This window comes from Emys orbicularis, chromosome 11, assembly GCF_028017835.1.
Source record: "Emys orbicularis isolate rEmyOrb1 chromosome 11, rEmyOrb1.hap1, whole genome shotgun sequence".
NCBI lineage: Eukaryota > Metazoa > Chordata > Testudines > Emydidae > Emys > Emys orbicularis.
Window position 1 is genome coordinate 49,779,582 of NC_088693.1, and position 18,454 is coordinate 49,798,035.

At 42.2% G+C, this 18,454-nt stretch overlaps 1 protein-coding gene across 4 annotated transcripts in view; it reads right to left on the reverse strand.

Moving 5' to 3' along the window:
• TFPI (tissue factor pathway inhibitor) overlaps positions 1-18,454 on the reverse strand; it is a 134,066-nt gene that overhangs the window by 15,956 nt on the left and 99,656 nt on the right. For all 4 annotated transcript variants that reach the window (XM_065413563.1, XM_065413561.1, XM_065413560.1 and 1 more), the window contains exon 3: positions 14,069-14,269. In XM_065413563.1, the coding sequence (XP_065269635.1) occupies positions 14,069-14,269 (201 nt within the window). The remainder of the gene's footprint in view (positions 1-14,068; positions 14,270-18,454) is intronic.

An 18,454-nucleotide genomic window follows, 5' to 3' on the forward strand; every position in this document is an offset into this window, starting at 1 on the left:
ATAGACAGAGTCTGAATGTAACAATCTCCGCCATGGTTATCAGCAAGAATTGAAGCAAAAGCAAAGCACAGGCCTCTACCACTTGATCTACAGTAGTAACAATAACCAGAGGCTCTTATCCTCTGTGGGGACCAGCCACTTAAAAAGAGACAGCATGTTACAAACTGAAAAAACAGGGAAAATCACTTCTCTTAATGCCTCTTTTATGTTCTTCTTCCAGGCCCATTTCCAGACTTCCTTCCACCTCCACTTAACCTCCTCCTTTCCTTTAAGTTCCTTCTTATAACCTATTCCTTCAAGGTTGCTTATAAGCTATGCTGAAATCAATTTAACCAAATTTAACTAAATAAAAGTTCATCTATCTGTATATACATGCTAGCTTCTTATGTGACCACATAACCCTACTGTGCTCAAACTCAGCTTGTCCCCATCCCCTGGCATAGCAATTTTCTCCTGGTCTTCTTAACTAAAGCTCCACCTGCAATTCACTACCTGCAGGTGGGCTGCTTCATGGGGCTTTGCCTGGATGCAGCAGTTCATCTCAGGCAACAAACTGCAGAATCAGGGCCTCAGTAAGGAAGCTGTTCAGGAAGGGACTCAATCTTTATTTGCTCTGTGCATCACCATACACACATTTAGTATGTAAGTATATAGTATATTAAGAGAATATCTTATAAGAAAACACCATTGAAGTGTTGACTTTAAACATAATTTTAATAGTCTCTTTTTAGTTCAGTATTAAACAATTTGTTCCTCTTGAATATGATTAATAATAAACATATCTATTGCACCATAACTTTCCATGGCTCTTCAATTACAGAGGTGCTCATGGTAAGTGCTAAACTTCTGGCACTGGTTTTTAATGCACTTCATCCCAACAGTAACTTCTCTTTCTGGGCAGTCTTTGACATATTTGTTCTTTTGAAAGCATCATGCCATAATTTCATTTTGGATTTTTAAAGCAAAACTATCAGGACAGCAGAATCAGTAAGAAGTTCCATTGTGATGCATTTTCCTTCTTCCCCTGGGATAATCCAGATGGCATCATTTAAAAAAATTATTCTTCAAAGACAACAAATACACAGTGAAGTGACTATCTTTCATTTGAACATATTTCTGGCCCTTCCTGTTAGCAAAAGTTTGTACCTTATTGTAGTGAGGTGGTGTGGTTCCCCGCCGCCACGGAAAGGGACGAGCCCCTCCCACATCAGAGTGGGCGGAGCCAGCGAGTCCTGTGCCTGCCCCCCAGAGGTCAAGGCGCAGGACAGGAAGTATAAAAGCCCAACCCCAGAACTCACTCGAGGAGCAGCCGCCGGAGAGGCCAGATGCCTCCGGCCTAGCTCCCAGTTGGGAGACCCTGGCGACCTACAGCGGATCCGAGGACTGGCTTGACCTGCCGACACCCGAGGCCGACCAGAGCCCAGAGGAGCTGCCCAGCCTGCCTCTCGCCAGTTACCCAGAGGAGCCCATGGTGCTGGACCACCATCCGGACCCCGGTACCTCCAGAGGGGGAGTTCAGAAGTAGCCCGGGGGCAGCCGACCCTAGTCTGGCTGCAGCACTGCGAGCACCTATGTCAGTGTGTTGCAGCCAGTATCCCCACTGACTCAGCAGCAGGCCTTCTGCCGCTGCTAAGGCCCTGGGCTGGGACGCAGTGAAGTGGATGGGCCTGCGTCCCCTCTGCCTTGTGGGTGGCAGTCTCCCCCTCTCCTAGGCCCTTCTGAGCCAACAGCCTGGGCTTGTTGTTTACTTGCCTTTGCTCAGCCCCTGCCTGAAAATGACGTATGGCCTGAGACATTTACTCCTTGCTGCCCCGCCCTGACCCAGGACCTGGGCCTCCTAGATAAATACTGATAAAGACTCCTGCAGCCAGGCTAATTCCCCGTCAGCAACTGGAAGGAAGTAGTGAGGCGGTGTGGTTCCCCGCCACCCCGGAGAGGGACGAGCCCCGGCCAAACCCCTCTACACTTATGTATAACCCCACAACCTTTCTATTTTCTGGATGGTAACATCAGACTGTTTCACTACAGTCTACTTCCCCACATTGATTGCAAGTTTAATGCCAGAACATAAGAATAGCTCTACTGGGTCAGATCAAAGGTCCATCTAGCCCAGTATCCTGTATTCCGACAGTGGCCAATGCCAGGTGCCCCAGAGGGAATGAACAGAACAGGTAATCATCAAGTGATCCATCCCCTGTTGCTCATTTCCAGCTTCTGGCAAACAGAGGCTAGGGACACCATTCCTGCCCATCCTGGCTAATAGCCATTGATGGACCTATCCTCCATGAATTTATCTAGTTCTTTTTTGAACCCTGTTATGGTCTTGGCCTTCACAACATCCTCTGGCAAGGAGTTCCACAGATTGACTGTGCTTTGTGGGAAGAAATACTTCCTTTTATTTGTTTTAAAGCTGATGCCTGTTAATTTCATTTGGTGACCCCTAGTTCTTGTGTTATGAGAAGTAGTAAACAACACTTCCTTATCTACTTTCTCTACACCAGTCATGATTTTATAGACCTCAATCATATCTCCCTTTAGCCATCTCTTTTCCAAGCTGAAAAGTCCCAGTCTTATTAATCTCTCCTCATACGGAAGCCATTCCATACCCCTAATCATTTTTGTTGCCCTTTTCTGAACCTTTTCCAAATCCAATATATCTTTTTTGAGATGGGGCAACCACATCTGCACAGAGTATTCAAGATGTGGGCATACCATTGATTTATATAGAGGCAACATGATATTTTCTGTCCTATTATCTATCCCTTTCTTAATTATTCCCAGCATTCTGTTCGCTTTTTTACTGCCGCTGCACATTGTGGATAGTTCTCTGAAAACATCCACTCAAAGACTCCAAGATCTCTTTCTTGAGTAGTAACAGCTAATTTAGATCCCATCATTTTATATGGGATTATGCTTTCCAATGTGCATTACTTTCCATTTATCAACATTAAATTTCATCTGCCATTTTGTTGCCCAGTCACCCAGTTTTGAGAGATCCTTTTGTAGCTCTTTGCAGTCTGCCTGGGTCTTAACTATCTTTAGTAATTTTGTATCATCCGCAAATTTTGCCACCTCACTGTTTACCCCTTTTCCCAGATCATTTATGAGTATGTTAAATAGGACTGGTCACAGACCCCTGGGGGACACCACTATTTATCTCAGATATCTTTATTTATCTCTCTCCATTCTGAAAACTGACCATTTATTCCTACCCTTTGTTTCCTATCTTTTAACCAGTTACCAATCCATGAAAGCACCTTCCCTCTTATCCCGTGGCAGCTTACTTTGCGCAAGAGCCTTTGATGAGGGACCTTGTCAAAGGCTTTCTGAAAAATCTAAGTACACTATATTCACTGGATCCCCTTGGTCCACATGCTTGTTGACCCCCTCAAAGAATTCTAGTAGATTGGTGAGGCATGATTTCCCTTTACTAAAACCGTGTTGACTCTTCCTCAACAAATTATGTTCATCTATATGTCTGACAATATTGTTCTTTATTATAGTTTCAACCAGTTTGCCCGGTACTGAAATCAGGCTTACAGGCAAGTAATTGTCGGGATCACCTCTGGAGCCCTTTTTAAAAACTGGCACCACATTAGCTATCCTCCAGTCATCTGTTACAGAAGCTGATTTAAATGATAGGTTACAGACTACATTAGTAGTTCTGCAATTCCACATTTCCTTCAGAACTCTTGGATGAATACAATTTGGTCCTGGTGACTTATTGCTGTTTAATTTATCATTTTGTTCCAAAACCTTCTCTAACGACACCTCAATCTGGGACAGTTCCTCAGATTTGTCACGTAAAAAGAATGGCTCAGGTTTGGGAATCTCCCTCACATCCTCAGCCATGAAGACCAATGCAAAGAATTCATTTAGTTTCTCCTTATTGCCTTGAGTGCTTTGTTAGTGGCCCCACTGGTTGTTTAGCAGGCTTCCTGCTTCTGATGTACTTAAAAAAAAATTGCTATTACTTTTTGAGTCTTTGGCTAACTGTTCCTCAAATTCTTTTTGGGCCTTCCTAATTGTATTTTTACACTTCATTTGCCAGTGTTTATGTTCCTTTCTATTTTCCTCACTAGGATTTAACTTTCACTTTTTAAAGGATGCCTTTTTGCCTCTCACTGCTTCTTTTACTTTGTTTAATCATGGTGACTCTTTTTTGGTACTCTTACTATGTTTTTCAATTTTGGGGTATACATTTATGTTGAGCCTCTATTATGGCAGAATCAGCAGTTTTCAGCAGGTGATCTCTACTCTTCTGGCACAAAATAGGGAAGATTTATTGTGACTGTACAGCTCTGGACTTATTTCATTAGCAGCCAGTTCAATAGTTTCTCTTGCTATTGGTTCTACTGTATGACCCACATGCACTGCTGAATTAATTTTTCCTGTGTAAGCGAACACCATTTACGAGTAGCTTTGCTCTGCAATCAGGCATAGAATCATCCACCATAGGTATTTTCCAATACAAGAAAGATGAGACAGCTTTTCTAAGATGGATATATAGTACACTGAACTGAGAATTAGGACCTATGTATAATTCTACTCATATCAGTACAAATTGAACAAACATGAAAATTGCCTTTAAAAGTAATTTGCTTCTCTGCCAAGTTTGTGTGTTTCCCTTCCTTTATCTCTCTTTTGTGCAAAATGATGTTGATTTCTTGGAGTCTGTTGATTGCGAGCGGCAGCGGAGGTGAGCTAGGGTGGCCGGGGCACATTTTTAGGGGCGGCATTCTGGCGCCGGCCATGCCGCCCCTAAAAATGTGCCGCCCCAAGCACCAGCTTGTTTTGCTGGTGCCTAGAGCCGGCCCTGACTATAGCCTTTCCATAACACTTTACACCATCCTATTTAATTGAATAGTAAATACATTTTACTATAAAATTATATTGGAAGATTAAAAAGCTTATGGCAGTAATTCTCTATTAAATTCTATAAGTTTTCAGAGGTTTCTACAGAACCTAATGAAATCTAAATAACTGCATAACTGCCCACCCGCTGGTATTCCCAGTGTATTCATTTTGGAAATGACTGCAGAAATGGGAGTCTTGCAATACTTGTCATTTCATATTTGGCTCACAGTTTCTGAACAGGATTTGGGACCTTATTTGACTCTGTTTGGCTCATTGATTTCTGCTTTAGTACTTATCAACAAAAAGAAAAATATATGAGATCTTGTGTTTCTTTGTCTGTCTCTTCTAGCTTTAGTTCTTCCAACTTTCTTTCACCGTGGCTTGTGTCTTTTTGTTTCTGTCTTGTTGGGATTCCCTCCGAGACCTTTTTCCACTTGGCTTCCCAAGAACTGAGTTTGACTCCAGATTTTGTCACTCAGATATCTTTATTTGGCATACAATAATGCTACACTGAGCTGATCAGACTCTAGTACGGAGGGCGGGGGGGGGGGGGAGGAGATGCAGAGTACATCACAATTCGAAAGTTACACAGAAACCCTTTCCCTTTATATACATTCTACATTTTTTGCATTTACTATACATTGCATTACACATTTTTGGATTGGATTAGTTACTAATTCCTACATGGCATGCTTTGTCCAAGCATTGTTTGTTTGACCTACATTTTTACCCCATCTCCATATTTTTAAACTTATTTTGTCCATTCTTATTTTGTTTGTACTAAAGGATTCCCTGGCTGTTCTCCCTCTTATCTTAGCTGGCTCAGACATTTTGTATTCTTAGCCTACTGACCTATTTACTTATATTTAGCACAAACCTTCCATTTTCAGCCTAATAATTCATTTACCTCCCTAATCCTATCTTCTAAGAAATAAGGCCTCCCTCATGTGCTTAATTACTTATGATGTCAGGCCTACCTACATGTCTCATATCTTAATTAGTGCGCATGAACTTTTAGCCTTTCCTCTGTGCTTGCTCCAAAGCATCTTTCATTTCTGGGGTTTACGTGAGTGGTCCATGGAAGATGCATGCACATCCCATTATTGCTGAAGTGCTGTGGCAGTGGAAGTTTCATGGGTATGTCTTGGGTGTTTGTTTATTTCTGAGACATTTCCCTTTTAACCAAGCATTTCTCATTTTGTGAGTTTTCCTTAATTCCTAAATTTAAAATATTAACAAGAAACATTTTGTTTGCGGCATAGATATAGCTGTGTTGAAACACTGGCAACATTAAGATGTATTTAAGCAGTTCAAATAATGCTGAGATATTACAGATGGAGCACCAGATTCAACAATAAGATCCAGTTCTATTGAATCATGCTGGCAAAACTAGATTAATTAGCCGGTTAACCTGGGTTTATGGTTAACTGGCACTGAAGGTGAATTTTCGGCCATAAAGCCATTTTATCTGGCCCCTATACTACCTGTCACCTTCCCAGCTACTGGTGTAGAGAAGGCACAACAGATGCTCCTATGTTGTGCCCATCCCTGGCTGCAGATTCACAGCCCCTTTGGTCCATTAGCATCTGCCACAGAGCTGCTGTTAGGTTACCTACTAGGTATCTTAAATAGGCTTGAGGCCAGACTTGTACACAGTAAGTCAGATTCTTAGCTGGCATAAAGCAGCTTGGTTCCATTTCAGTCTATGAAACTATGCCAATTTACCCCAGCTGAGATTCTGGCACGGGGGGGTTGGATCAGAAGACAGCAAAGATTAGCTTTATACCACCTTTAAAAGCTTTACCAGGATTTGCCCCAACACCTTTAGCCTTTGGAGTTTGCCTCAGACTCTGTCTCTAACAACCCGACTACATTAGATTGAGGAGAAAAGAGCCATGTGGTGAGATCGACTTCCTCCCATGGCACCTTACTGATTACATATGCTCATGACTCCTGTAAAATCTTCACCCTTGATTCATTATGCATCAACCTTTCTTTCCTTACTCTTATCCCCTCTATCCTGATGGACCATTCCAAGTGACCAGAGGGTGACATTTTGGCATGAGCCACATGCAAGAGGCTTCCCTACTCTGTACCTGTGTCAGAAGAGGAGAGAGAAAATGCTTTGGTGTTCCAGCTGAATCCCAAGTCCAGATGACAACGGAAGTGTGCCAAGTGTCAGTCTGGTGGATAGAAAACAAGAGGCTAATCCTCACACTCCAAAATCCTGACCTTTTTAAGCGTCAAAAACAAATCAAGAAAGGAGCTTTGTTTGCTATTCTGATATATGTGCTTTGTTTTCTTGAGTAGCACAAATCCCCATGAATACAAACAGGTTAATCATATTTTTCTAATCAAAAAGTTGTACGCTGTTGTACAACTGATAAAGACCCCTTTAAACAAAGGTTTTTCCCTTTGGATAATTTTGCTGGAGAATAAAGATTTTTAGAATAAACACTTACATGGCGTTTGTTTGTATGGGTTTCTTTTATGAAAGTTTAATACATATTGAAAATAATTTCTGGATTGGTTGCTTACAGGATAAATTAAATTAAATCCCTGACACAAATTTATGAATATGACCTCAAAGAAGGAATTTTGGTCTAGAAATCCCAATGGTAGTTAAATATACAAGTTCTATGCCAAATAGGAATGATACAATTTGACTAATTTATATTTTTCTTTTTAAAATTTACGTTAATACTGCATGAGTTGTAATAAAAAATAGTATTAGTTATTTGTGATTCAAAGACATGTTTGTTACAGAAATGTATATGATAAACAATATGCATTTATGGGGGCCAGGGAATCATCTGCTTTGTGGAGCACAAAATCTTTCACATTATAATATTCACTTAGGCTTTGATGCATCTAAGCACTTACGCATGTGTTTGTCTTTAAGCTGCAAAGTCGTCCCACTGACTTTAAGCCTATGCTTTAGTGCTTTCCTGAATCAGACTTTTAGCAAATTAAAAAAGGATATATATGTATTCCACAGTGAACCCACAAGATTCAATTCTGTGTAGGACAAATAGCTAAAGAGATTGACAGAGCAGTCTGGAGCAGCCAAGAAAGGAAACATAAGAAGTGGGAATGGACTGGGATGTGATTACTCATGCTGGCTTTGTGTACTGGATCAAGAGATTCCAGGGTTCATGTTCACCTGAGTTGAACTCCTGTCCCAGCTGGATTTCCTGCCAAGAACAATCTCCCTCCTACATCTGGCAGTTTCTTAAAATGATTATCTTAAAAAACAAGGCTAAAAACCATTTGAATTGTATGGTATTTTTGTATGCTAATGAACACCCAAATAGGTAGGGAAAAAGCCCATAGAAACGTGCTTTTAAAAGGAATAGAGAAAAAAAATTGTAAAGGCCTTTGATAAACTGTATTAACTTCTACAAAAAAATAATTCTGGGCACATGGCTGCAAAAATACTAACTACTATCTGCACTGCAGGAAAAGGAAATTCAAAAGATGATGTAAAGGCTGTACCCCTCCTCAACCCATTCAGAAGTGATTCCCCAGTGAGGTTACTGAGCCCAGTTAGAACTGGGGTAAATTTATTCAGCCTGTTCTTGCAGACTCTGAAATGCTGATTAACACTACCTTAATTGCTATAGAATCTTCAGTTGCTCCAGCATCCTGGGTATCTCATCTGTCAGTCACATAATAGCATATCATTATTTTTTGGTACATCATTCTTACATGCACTTGCTGCTGGCTGAACTTTAATTTTTAATCTCAATGACACTAGGGTAAATACAGGGCAAACTACTCATCTGAAACCCCTAAGAATAGATTTAGGCTGCTTTCCACTGTTGCAACTTCACTTTTAGAGGAACTTCCGCCTTGAAGGCTCTGTTCTGAGTCTTAGCAGAAGCCAATAAAACTGAGTCTTAAACTAGTTCATTGTCCAGAAAGCTACTGCTGATGGAAGGGTTAGTAGTGACACAGTCATTATCATTGTCACAGGTCATTGCTGAAATTTTACAGTGAAATTTCTATGTCATCAGAGGTAGCTCAGTGTGTGACATGACAGCTTCAAAGAAGAATCTTTATAAAATATAATATTTTAAAAAAATTATAATTAAACCCACTTTGCTTCTAAAATTTGAAATCCAAACATTTGACCTGATATGAAATCAGACAGTTTGCAGTGGGGTGGGGGATGTTCTAGTGGGCTAAGTATAGAACTAAGTTCGACAACACAATAGACTGGTGCAGACTGATCAGAAACAAAGGTGTATGTGGTTAAGTGATATAAGTTGCACTGATTTGGCGTTCAGTGAGAGTGCAAAATGAGTACAATTTTCTGTCTGGGAGAATCAAAGGAAGCAGTAGTTGGCAAGGGAATTAGCAGGAGGGTGTAAGATAACTTAACCTTCTTGTTAGTTGCTTTTCTGCTCATTTCTGCCCCCTCAACATGTACATTGCCCAACTACTGAATGCAAAATTGGTGCAAGGTATACTATTGATATTTCTATCTGTTAACATACTTCAGGACATATGTCATTCTTAAACTCAGGCTTCCATGAGAGTTCCTTCTTTTTAGTTTACCTTGCTTACTGAATTGAGCCCACTACTTTGGCCCAGTTAGGCCTCACAATGCCCCATTAAGTAGGAATCCTCACCTCCATGTGACAGATGGGGAAACTAAATCAAAGAGCAGTTAAATGACTTCCCCATGGTCACACAGCAAATCACTGGAATAAAATCCAGGTTCTTAATCCTATGCCTACCCCTGCTATTCAGTAAGGAAGCAATATACCTTGTTACTTTTGAAACTACAGTCCCTCAGCCGTAATCCTGGCTTTGACCCAAATTCATTCTATGGATGTGACTAAGTGTTAAACTCTCTACCTTTATTTCCTTACCTCTAATAAAGAGATAGAATATTTATTTATGGTACCTATCTCTTGGGAGGATTAGTTAATGTTCACCAACTATGAGGAGAAGCACCATGTACAGTAAGTGCTAAGTATTAGCAGGAAACATTTTAGCACTTGATGTGACCTGCACACCTGCTCCCTTATCTCGTCTCCCCTCTACGTCATTCTGACACTTTGAGGGAAAATAGGCACTTAAGAAGCTGTTTGGGATTGGGCTAATGACATGGCTCTTGGTCCGGGGTGGGCAAACTTTTTGGCATGAGGGCAAGCTATGAATGCTCATGAAATTGGGGGTTGGGGTGCGGGAGGGGGTGAGGGCTCCTGCTGGGGGTGAGGGCTCTGTGGTGGGTTCAGAAATGAGGAGTTCAGTGTGCGGGAAGGGGCTCCGGGCTGGGGCACAGGGTTGGGGTGTGGGGGCTCTGGGGATGAGGGTTTGGGGTGCAGGAGGGTGCTCCGGGCTGGGATCAAGGCATTCAGAGGGCAGGAGGGGGATCAGGGCTTGGGCAGGGGGTTGGGGCGTGGGAGGGGGTCAGGGGTGCAGCTCCGAGTGGCACTTACCTCAAGCAGCTCCCAGAAGAGCGGCATGTTCCCCCTCCAGCTCCTACGCAGAGGTGCGGCCAGGCAGCTCTGTATGCTGCCCTGTCCGCAGACACTGCCCCTACAGCTCCCATTGGTCGTGGTTCCCCGATCCCGCTCCCCTACTGAAGCACCAGAGCGGGGCAAGCCCCAGATCCTACTCCCCAGCGGGTGCTCGAGGGCCAGATTAAAATGTCTGAAGGGCCGGATGCGGCCCCAGGCCGTAGTTTGCCCACCCCTGCTCTTGGCAGTTTTTTATATGGACACAATTTTTTTTCTGGGACTCCCCTGAGACACATTTAGGATGTCATCTAGAGCCCACAGAAATCAAGGGAAAGACTCCTGTTGACTTCACTGGGCTTTGGGCAGGGGCGGCTCTGTTTTTTGCCGCCCCAAGCACGGCAGTCAGGCGGCTTTCGGCGGCATGCCTGCGGGAGGTCCGCTGGTCACGTGGATTCGGCGGCATGCCTGCGGGAGGTCCGCCAGTGCTGCGCCATCAGCGTCCTCACTGCCGAATTGCCGCTGAAGCCGCGGGACCGGCGGACCTCCCGCAGGCATGCTGCCGAAAGCTGCCTGCCTGCCGCCTGCCTGCCACCCTCACAGTGACCGGCAGGCCGCCCACCGCGGCTTGCCGCCACAGGCACGCACTTGCTGCGCTGGTGCCTGGAGCCGCCCCTGGCTTTGGGTCAGGCCTTAGTGACAGACTCCGAATTGATAGACATGATAGAGAAGAAAACAGATTGCCCTTTGCATCTAGCGTGTAACACAGACACAGCACAATGCTGTGAACTGCGTTGTCTTAAAGCTGCAGCATCTCTGGGTCAGAACAGCAGGAAAGGGTCTTTTGAATTCTTATTGTAAACTCCTAGTTTCCAAATGATTTTCCAGAATTAAATATTTTATGATATACAAAAATTTGCCAAGCATGAAGATGATACATACTGTTCCCAGGAGGTCAATTTTTATCCTGCAATTCTGGCCTGATGCCTAGAGTACATCAGCATATTTCCAGAGCTATGAGGAGGCCTGTTACAGGGGCATGCTTTGAACATGGTGAGGACAAACAGAATGACACTTACTGACGTTTGCACAGAAACCTATCAGAAGGGTCCTCAGATTGCTTCTCAAAAAGTCAAGACAGCTTAGTTATGAATCTATCTCAAGTGATCAGTGCATTGCTCAGCCTAGGAATAACTTAATCCCTTATGTCAGTGGGTCTCCTGGGCCCATTACTATTTAATACCATATTTTGCAATTGGGCAACAGAGGGTTTGTGACTGAAAATAAATTTCTGTTGAGGACACAGGATTAGATGAATCCTTGAATCTTAATGGATTCATACATCATTTGTATGAATCTGAGTGCAAAAAAACAAAAAAACTTTACAATACTGAAAATTACTGGAATTCTTCAGGCTGTTTTCACTCACCCCCCAGAGACTTCTGCCCCTTCAGCTTCCACCCACTGCTCCTCCTGCACTTCACAACCTTTCTCCCAACCCCTTTCTGGCTCCCTCCTGAATCTACACGACACCTTCCATCTGTCTCCCACGAAATCAAAATCCATATTTGGTATCCAAAGGAACTTGGAAGAGCATGCCTAGCGATGTGATGAGTCCATAAAATGTGAATTTGTCACATTCATGAGGGGGCAGTAGCTTTCTGATTTAAGAGCATCCCTCACTTGGCACTGGTGAGGCCACATCTGGAATATTGTGTCCAGCTTTGGGCCCCTCACTACAGAAAGGATGTGGACAAATTTGAGAGAGTCCAGCAATTAGGGGGCTGGGACACATGACTTATGAGGAGAAGGTGAGGGAACTGGGCTTATTTAGTCTGCAGAAGAGAGGAGTGAGGGGGGATTTGATAGCAGCCTTCAACTACCTGAAGGGAGGTTCCAAAGAGGATAGAGCTAGACTGTTCTAGTGGTACCAGATGACAGAACAAGGAGCAAGAGTCTCAAGTTGCAGTGGAGGAGGTCTAGGTTCGATATTAGGAAAAACTATTTCACTAGGAGGGTGGTGAAGCACTGGAATGGGCTACCTAGGGAGGTGGTGAAATCTCCATCCTTAGAGGTTTTTAAGGCCCGGCTTGACAAAGCCCTGGCTGGGATTGGTCCTGCTTTAAGCTGGCGGTTGGACTAGATGACCTCCTGAGGTCTCTTCCAACCCTACTCTTCTATGATTCTAAGACTGTAGCACTTCTGTAGGAGAATAGTCCTGAAGGCTGATTTCACAAGCATAGAGCCCTAAGCACTTTATAATTATTATTTAACAGAAAGCTTGGTGTTCCCTAAATACTGAAGCTCAAATTCTACATAAAATGTCATTATCAACTCTTCTACAGAATAGTAATCTGTCATTGTTTTCTCAAAGGTCTTTTTCATATAAGTTTTGCTTTTGAAATACTCAATTTAAGTTGCTATAACTATAATAAAGGTGATCTAGCCTTATTACAAAATGCATCTAACTGTACCCAAACATTTCTGTAGTAGATCCTCCTTACACAATATCCAGTTTCAGTATCAAGTTCAGACAAAGCGATACATCCCAACCACAAATTGCTGACATCTATGAGAGATAAACAAGGAAACAGGGGATATACAACCTTCACATCAAAATGACTTCTGTGATTGATATGAGATTTTAATATGCCATATGAGGAATTTTCCTAATTATGCTGAATTTACGGTATAATCTGTAAAGGTGTGGACACCTACAGGCCCTTTGGAAGTGAGCAGGAGGTTTAGGAGCTCAGTTCTTACAAAAAAAAAATCAAACCATTTTTAACTGTGTATCTTGGTATGCATCCTATTATTTTGTTTCTACCGGTTAGCTGACAAAGCCTCATTCGGACTGTAAAACTGAGCAATTACAGGCATTACAGAGAAACAATGATTAAGGATATTATTTGTGAGCATTATTAATGATTATTTCTGCCCCTTTGCCAAGTAGCTGTAGCAAATGTCTGAGGTCTTGCAGATTGTCTTCTCAGTGTAGGAGAAGCTGGGGATGTGAGTCTGGGTATATTTTAAGAATAACTTTATTTATACCAGTCCTGGAACAGAGGGATTTATCAGCATGCAGACAATCCCTTCTTTCAGCAGTGTCAGCCCGACATCCAGGGAGCAACTCTGCCTCAAGAATTGATTTTACACAACAACCTTTACCCAGAACCTTGCATAAAAAAAACCTTCACACCATATCTTCCCAAGACAGAAGATTTGCTCACACTAAGTGTGTCTACACTGCAATCACAGGGTGTAATTACAGCTTGAATAGGCATACCCAAACTGGCTTTATTCTAGCTCTCTCAGGTCCCAGAGCAGTGAAGTTGTGGCAGTGCGCACTGTATAAACCCACCTGGAACCCTGCATAATTGCTAGCCTGCACCAAAGCATGTGTGCTGCTGCAGCTTCACTGCTCCAGAACCAGAGTTGAACTAGATTAAAGCTAGTTTGGGTACATCTGCTTGAGCTGTAATCACACCCTGGGACACCACACCTATAGACATACTCCCCGAAAAAGAATTTGGATGACTATGTAGCAGCATCACCTGGTGACCCCAGTTATAACAGTATTATTGTGATTATTATTATTAAGATATCCCCTACAGGCAGAAGGCCCCATTCTTCTGGGAAACATAAACAAGAGATGGCCCCTGCCCCTAAGAACTCACAATCTAGATATAAGACACCATATGAATATAAAGGACGTGCAGGAGGACAGGAGAAAGGATACTGACCTGATACCACGCACATCTCCTGGCATTCTTCTAGTGTTATGAAGTTGTTGTCATTGCCATGGCATCCACCGTATTCAAACATCTCACATTGGCGGGTTTGAATGTTGAAGTAATACCTTGTATATATTGCTTTACACGCACCGCCATCTGCCTTAAAAGCACAGATTGAATTTCCTAGCTTCAGTGGTGGTAAAGCAGCACCTATGATGGTGGGGAGAAAGGTAGTATGATACTAAATGTTTTACAGTTAGTTTGGGAATTTAGCAATATATCTTCAATGGGATTAGAGATTTAAACATTGGCCCAGATTAGAGATCTGACCCCGAGACCATTTTACCTTTGCTCTGTCCCTTGCCCTTGCTCCTGCACTCTTTGAAAGGCATGGCACAACATTTAGCCCTTGATGTTTTGTACAGCTTTAATATATGCTTATAAAAAATAAGATAATCTATATCAGAACCCCAGTTCTAGGACTGGAACTCTGATTGGTGAGGGATTTCTATATCCTAACAAAACAGCTCAAATTTTAGAACATAAGAAGGGCCACAATGGGTCAGACCAATGGTCCGTCTAGCTCAGTATCCTGTCTTCTGACAGTGGCTGGTGCCAGATATTTCAGAGGGAATGAACTAATAGCTACTGATGGACCTATCCTCCATGAACTTATCTAGTTCTTTTTTTGAACCCCATAATAATTTTGGCCTTCACGACATCCCTGGCAATGAGTGTGTTTTGTGAATAAGTACTTCTTTTTGTTTGTTTTAAATTTGCTGCCTATTAATTTAATTGGATGACCATAGTTCTTGTGTTATAGTCTGCATACAGGTTTAAGACTAGACATCTACAACTAGACAGTTGAAAAACTGCCATCAAAACAGTTTTCAATCAAAATATTTTTTTGATTGAACCAATCTTTTTGTCAAATTACATAGATTTTGATGAAATTTTATTTTGAACACAACTGGAAAAGCTATTCTGAAATTGTCCCAAAAGGTTGTTTCACTATTGTTTTACTATTTTCTAAATGGTAAGTTTCAATGGTGTTCCTTTGACTTTTTGTTTAGTATATAAAATAAAATAAATTTCAAAAGTAAAAAGAGAAAAATGATGAAAATGAAAGATTATTTCAATTGACCCCAAATGAAAATCATTTTGGAATTTTGTTTTGCATTTTTAAATTTTGGTGTGGGGGTCTGTGGGGGGGTATCTTTTCATCTCAATTTGAAAATAAATTGAAATCTCACTTTTTTTTTCCAGAATAGAACATCCATTTCCTGACACATTCTATTTAAACCACCTAGTTCCCTTTAGATGACCCTTGGATTTAACCACCTTTTTCCCTGCCATTTGAGTAAAAAATACCTGCCTCTCAGAGGAAGTAGACATTTGGGACTAGATTGAAGCTTATAAACTAGAGGTTTGTTTTGTTTTGTTTTGTTTTTTTACTGCATTGCACTGGGACTTAGGCAAAATTTCTTCTCAGCTACGGATGAAAAGGTGAACGAGCAACTGCTACTATGTGTACTTCTTGGGACCTGCAGGAAGAATTCTGGTTTCTGTGAAAGAGTCACAGCGTAACCCAAAGAGTGAAGTGTGCGCTTTGTTCAATGCCTGGGGAACTCAAATCTGCTATCCAACCATCCTACCAGGTAACTAGCACTCACAGGGCACTAGCAGGGAGCAGTACCTATGTCACCCAATGGACAGCAACCAGCCCCTGTGCAGAGGGTGCAAGGTAGGGAGAGGGCTCCTCCCACTCTCCCCCTCTTCTCTTCCACCCAAAAAATATTGGGCACAGTTGAGCCTTTGTAGTTGTTTCTATTTAGGTCTCTTAGGTGTTAATGCTATTAAATCATTAGGATGATGCCATACACCAGACAAATGCTGCTGGAAATGGGCTAGAATGAGTAGGAAACTCGAGCACTGAAATAAAGGGCAGCCTTTGAACAAACAAAACCAGAATGGTACTCCAGAGGGCAGCACCATTTTATTAAATAACACACACTACTAAGTCATAAACCTATTCATTGCAACTCATAGGACTGCACAAGCACTCCTGTTTTTTTAACTTTATTATGAAGTAAATCTGTAAAATCATTAAGGTGTGCACAACTTTAGAATATTTAGATTAAAGTAAATTGACTTGAGTTGAAAAGCTGAAATCTATGCCTTTTAATATGCAATATAGCTTGATAGTACTGACATATTAACTATAGTAGAAATCTTGTTAGCTAGACTGTACTGCTGAGACTGTATGGGGATGTTAAGACAGCACTGTAGTTGAAGACCCCATTAAGTACCCCTGTGGATGAAGCTCTTTCACTGTTTACATTATACTGTGCACCCTTTTTTCCCTCCTAGGGTTGTAAAAGTTTTAGAGGTGTATGAGTGTGTTTTTATTGAAAGTCAGACTGACAGCATTTCAAACTGAAGCCTTCCACTTATCCATAGAACACACACAAAATAGAATATGGTAGTGCAAGATTTTCCTCACCAAAATTAGTCAGAGTGAGGGGGTAGGTTATTCTCCTTGTGCCAATTCAAGCATTGAGCTCTCTTAAGACTGCGCACAAGGATACCCATGCAATGGCCCAGGGACAAGGCGAGAGAGAAAGGGGACAGGAACCAACATCACATCACAATTGGAATCTGAGTGCCCAGTCTCAATTAAGAAGCTAATGTGGTCTGGTCACTCCAGTCCCTCTATGGGTATGTCTACACCCAGCCGCTAGTTCGGCGGCTGGGAATCGAAGTTCTGGGTTCGACTTATCGCGTCTTGTCTGGACGCGATAAGTCGAACCAGGAAGTGATCGCCGTCGACTGCGGTACTCCAGCTAGATGAGAGGAGTACCGCGGCGTCGACGGGGGAGCCTGCCTGCCGCGTGTGGACCGAGGTAAGTTCGAACTAAGGTACTTCGAACAGTTGCGTACCTTAGTTCGAATTGGGGGGTAAGTGTAGACCAAGCCTAAGACACTGACCTGCCCCAATCACTTCTGGTCCCTCCAAGTCAGGCTAAAGACACGATGGTAAAAACTCTGCATTGCTGTTGGCCAACCTGTGCCTGTTCTCTGATATTTGTTTTTTAATTTGCAAAAATGGCCTAATCAAAAAAAACCCAAAGGCCAGATTTATGCTGATTTACACTAGCTGAGACTCTATTCACTTAAATGGAACTATATAAATTGCAGGGTGAGGACTAATTTCCACTACTATTAATATCATAACTTCATGGCCTTTAAATGAACCATTTAAAAATTAATGTCTTCTATTATGAGAACACGAGAGACTGTAAAGGACACAATCAGATTTTATGTTCCTAAAACAGGTAGCTAGGCAACAAAATCTGGATCTAAGTGCCTAATTTTAGTCACTTCCGTTTGAAAATTGTCTCTAAAGGTCTGTATCTCAGTTTCCTCAGCTATAGGATATTTATAGGTTTTCCATCATAAAATGCTGATTCACTGAAATCCATAGGAATGATTCTGTCAAAATTCTGATGGAAACTAGGTAGGTTTTCAATGGAATCCTGCTTGTCAGGCAGGTTTCTGATGAAAACATGTCTGGTTTGCTGCCAACTTGCCTGAACCTCACAGGTCTATGGCTCCTAAGCAGTTTGGTCTCCTAGGCTTCCCATGTCCAAGCAGCAGGCCAGGGGGGCTGCTGAAGAGTCAGGGTTCCAGAGATTTCCAGGTCTCTGCCAGGTGGGCCACCTCACAGTCAGGGCTTCCAAACATCCTTGCTACGGGGCAGCCTAGATGCCCAGGGAACCTCAATTCCTTGTTCAGCTCTGTCATTTAGTCCTTTTGAAAAGGCAATTTTGGAATTCCCATATCACAGGAAATGTCTCAATTTCATTTTTCATTCTATTCTCCAACCAATTTTATTGTTGTTGAAATTTTGGAACTTCCCACAAAATGGGATTCTCAGTTTCCAGCCAGGTCCAGATATTTACCTACCTCAAACTGGTGTTGTGAGGGTCAATTCATACTGGTTGAAGTGTGTGCTGAGATCCTTAGATAGAGGGTATCATATCAAAGTGTTAGTGATCCTTTCTTCTCAGAATACCCATGAAAACTCAAGACTCTAAAATAAACTGGGTCACTGGCCCAAATCAATCTAGATCAGTGGGGCACGAAAAGAGGGCATAAAAACTTTTTGTGCTTCCCAGACTCAAGCGGTCCAGACACATGGCTACATCAACACATTTAGCATCCTACACATTGTCACATCTATGTAATATGATACTGTCTCCATCTTATTAAGCCAAATTATAAGGCAGAATGGTCATGTAAATTTAATCATAGAACCATACAATGAGGACAAACTAATTACTATCTAAGAGGAGGTTTGCTGCTCAATGAATGAGAAGAATTGTCTGTCTCAGC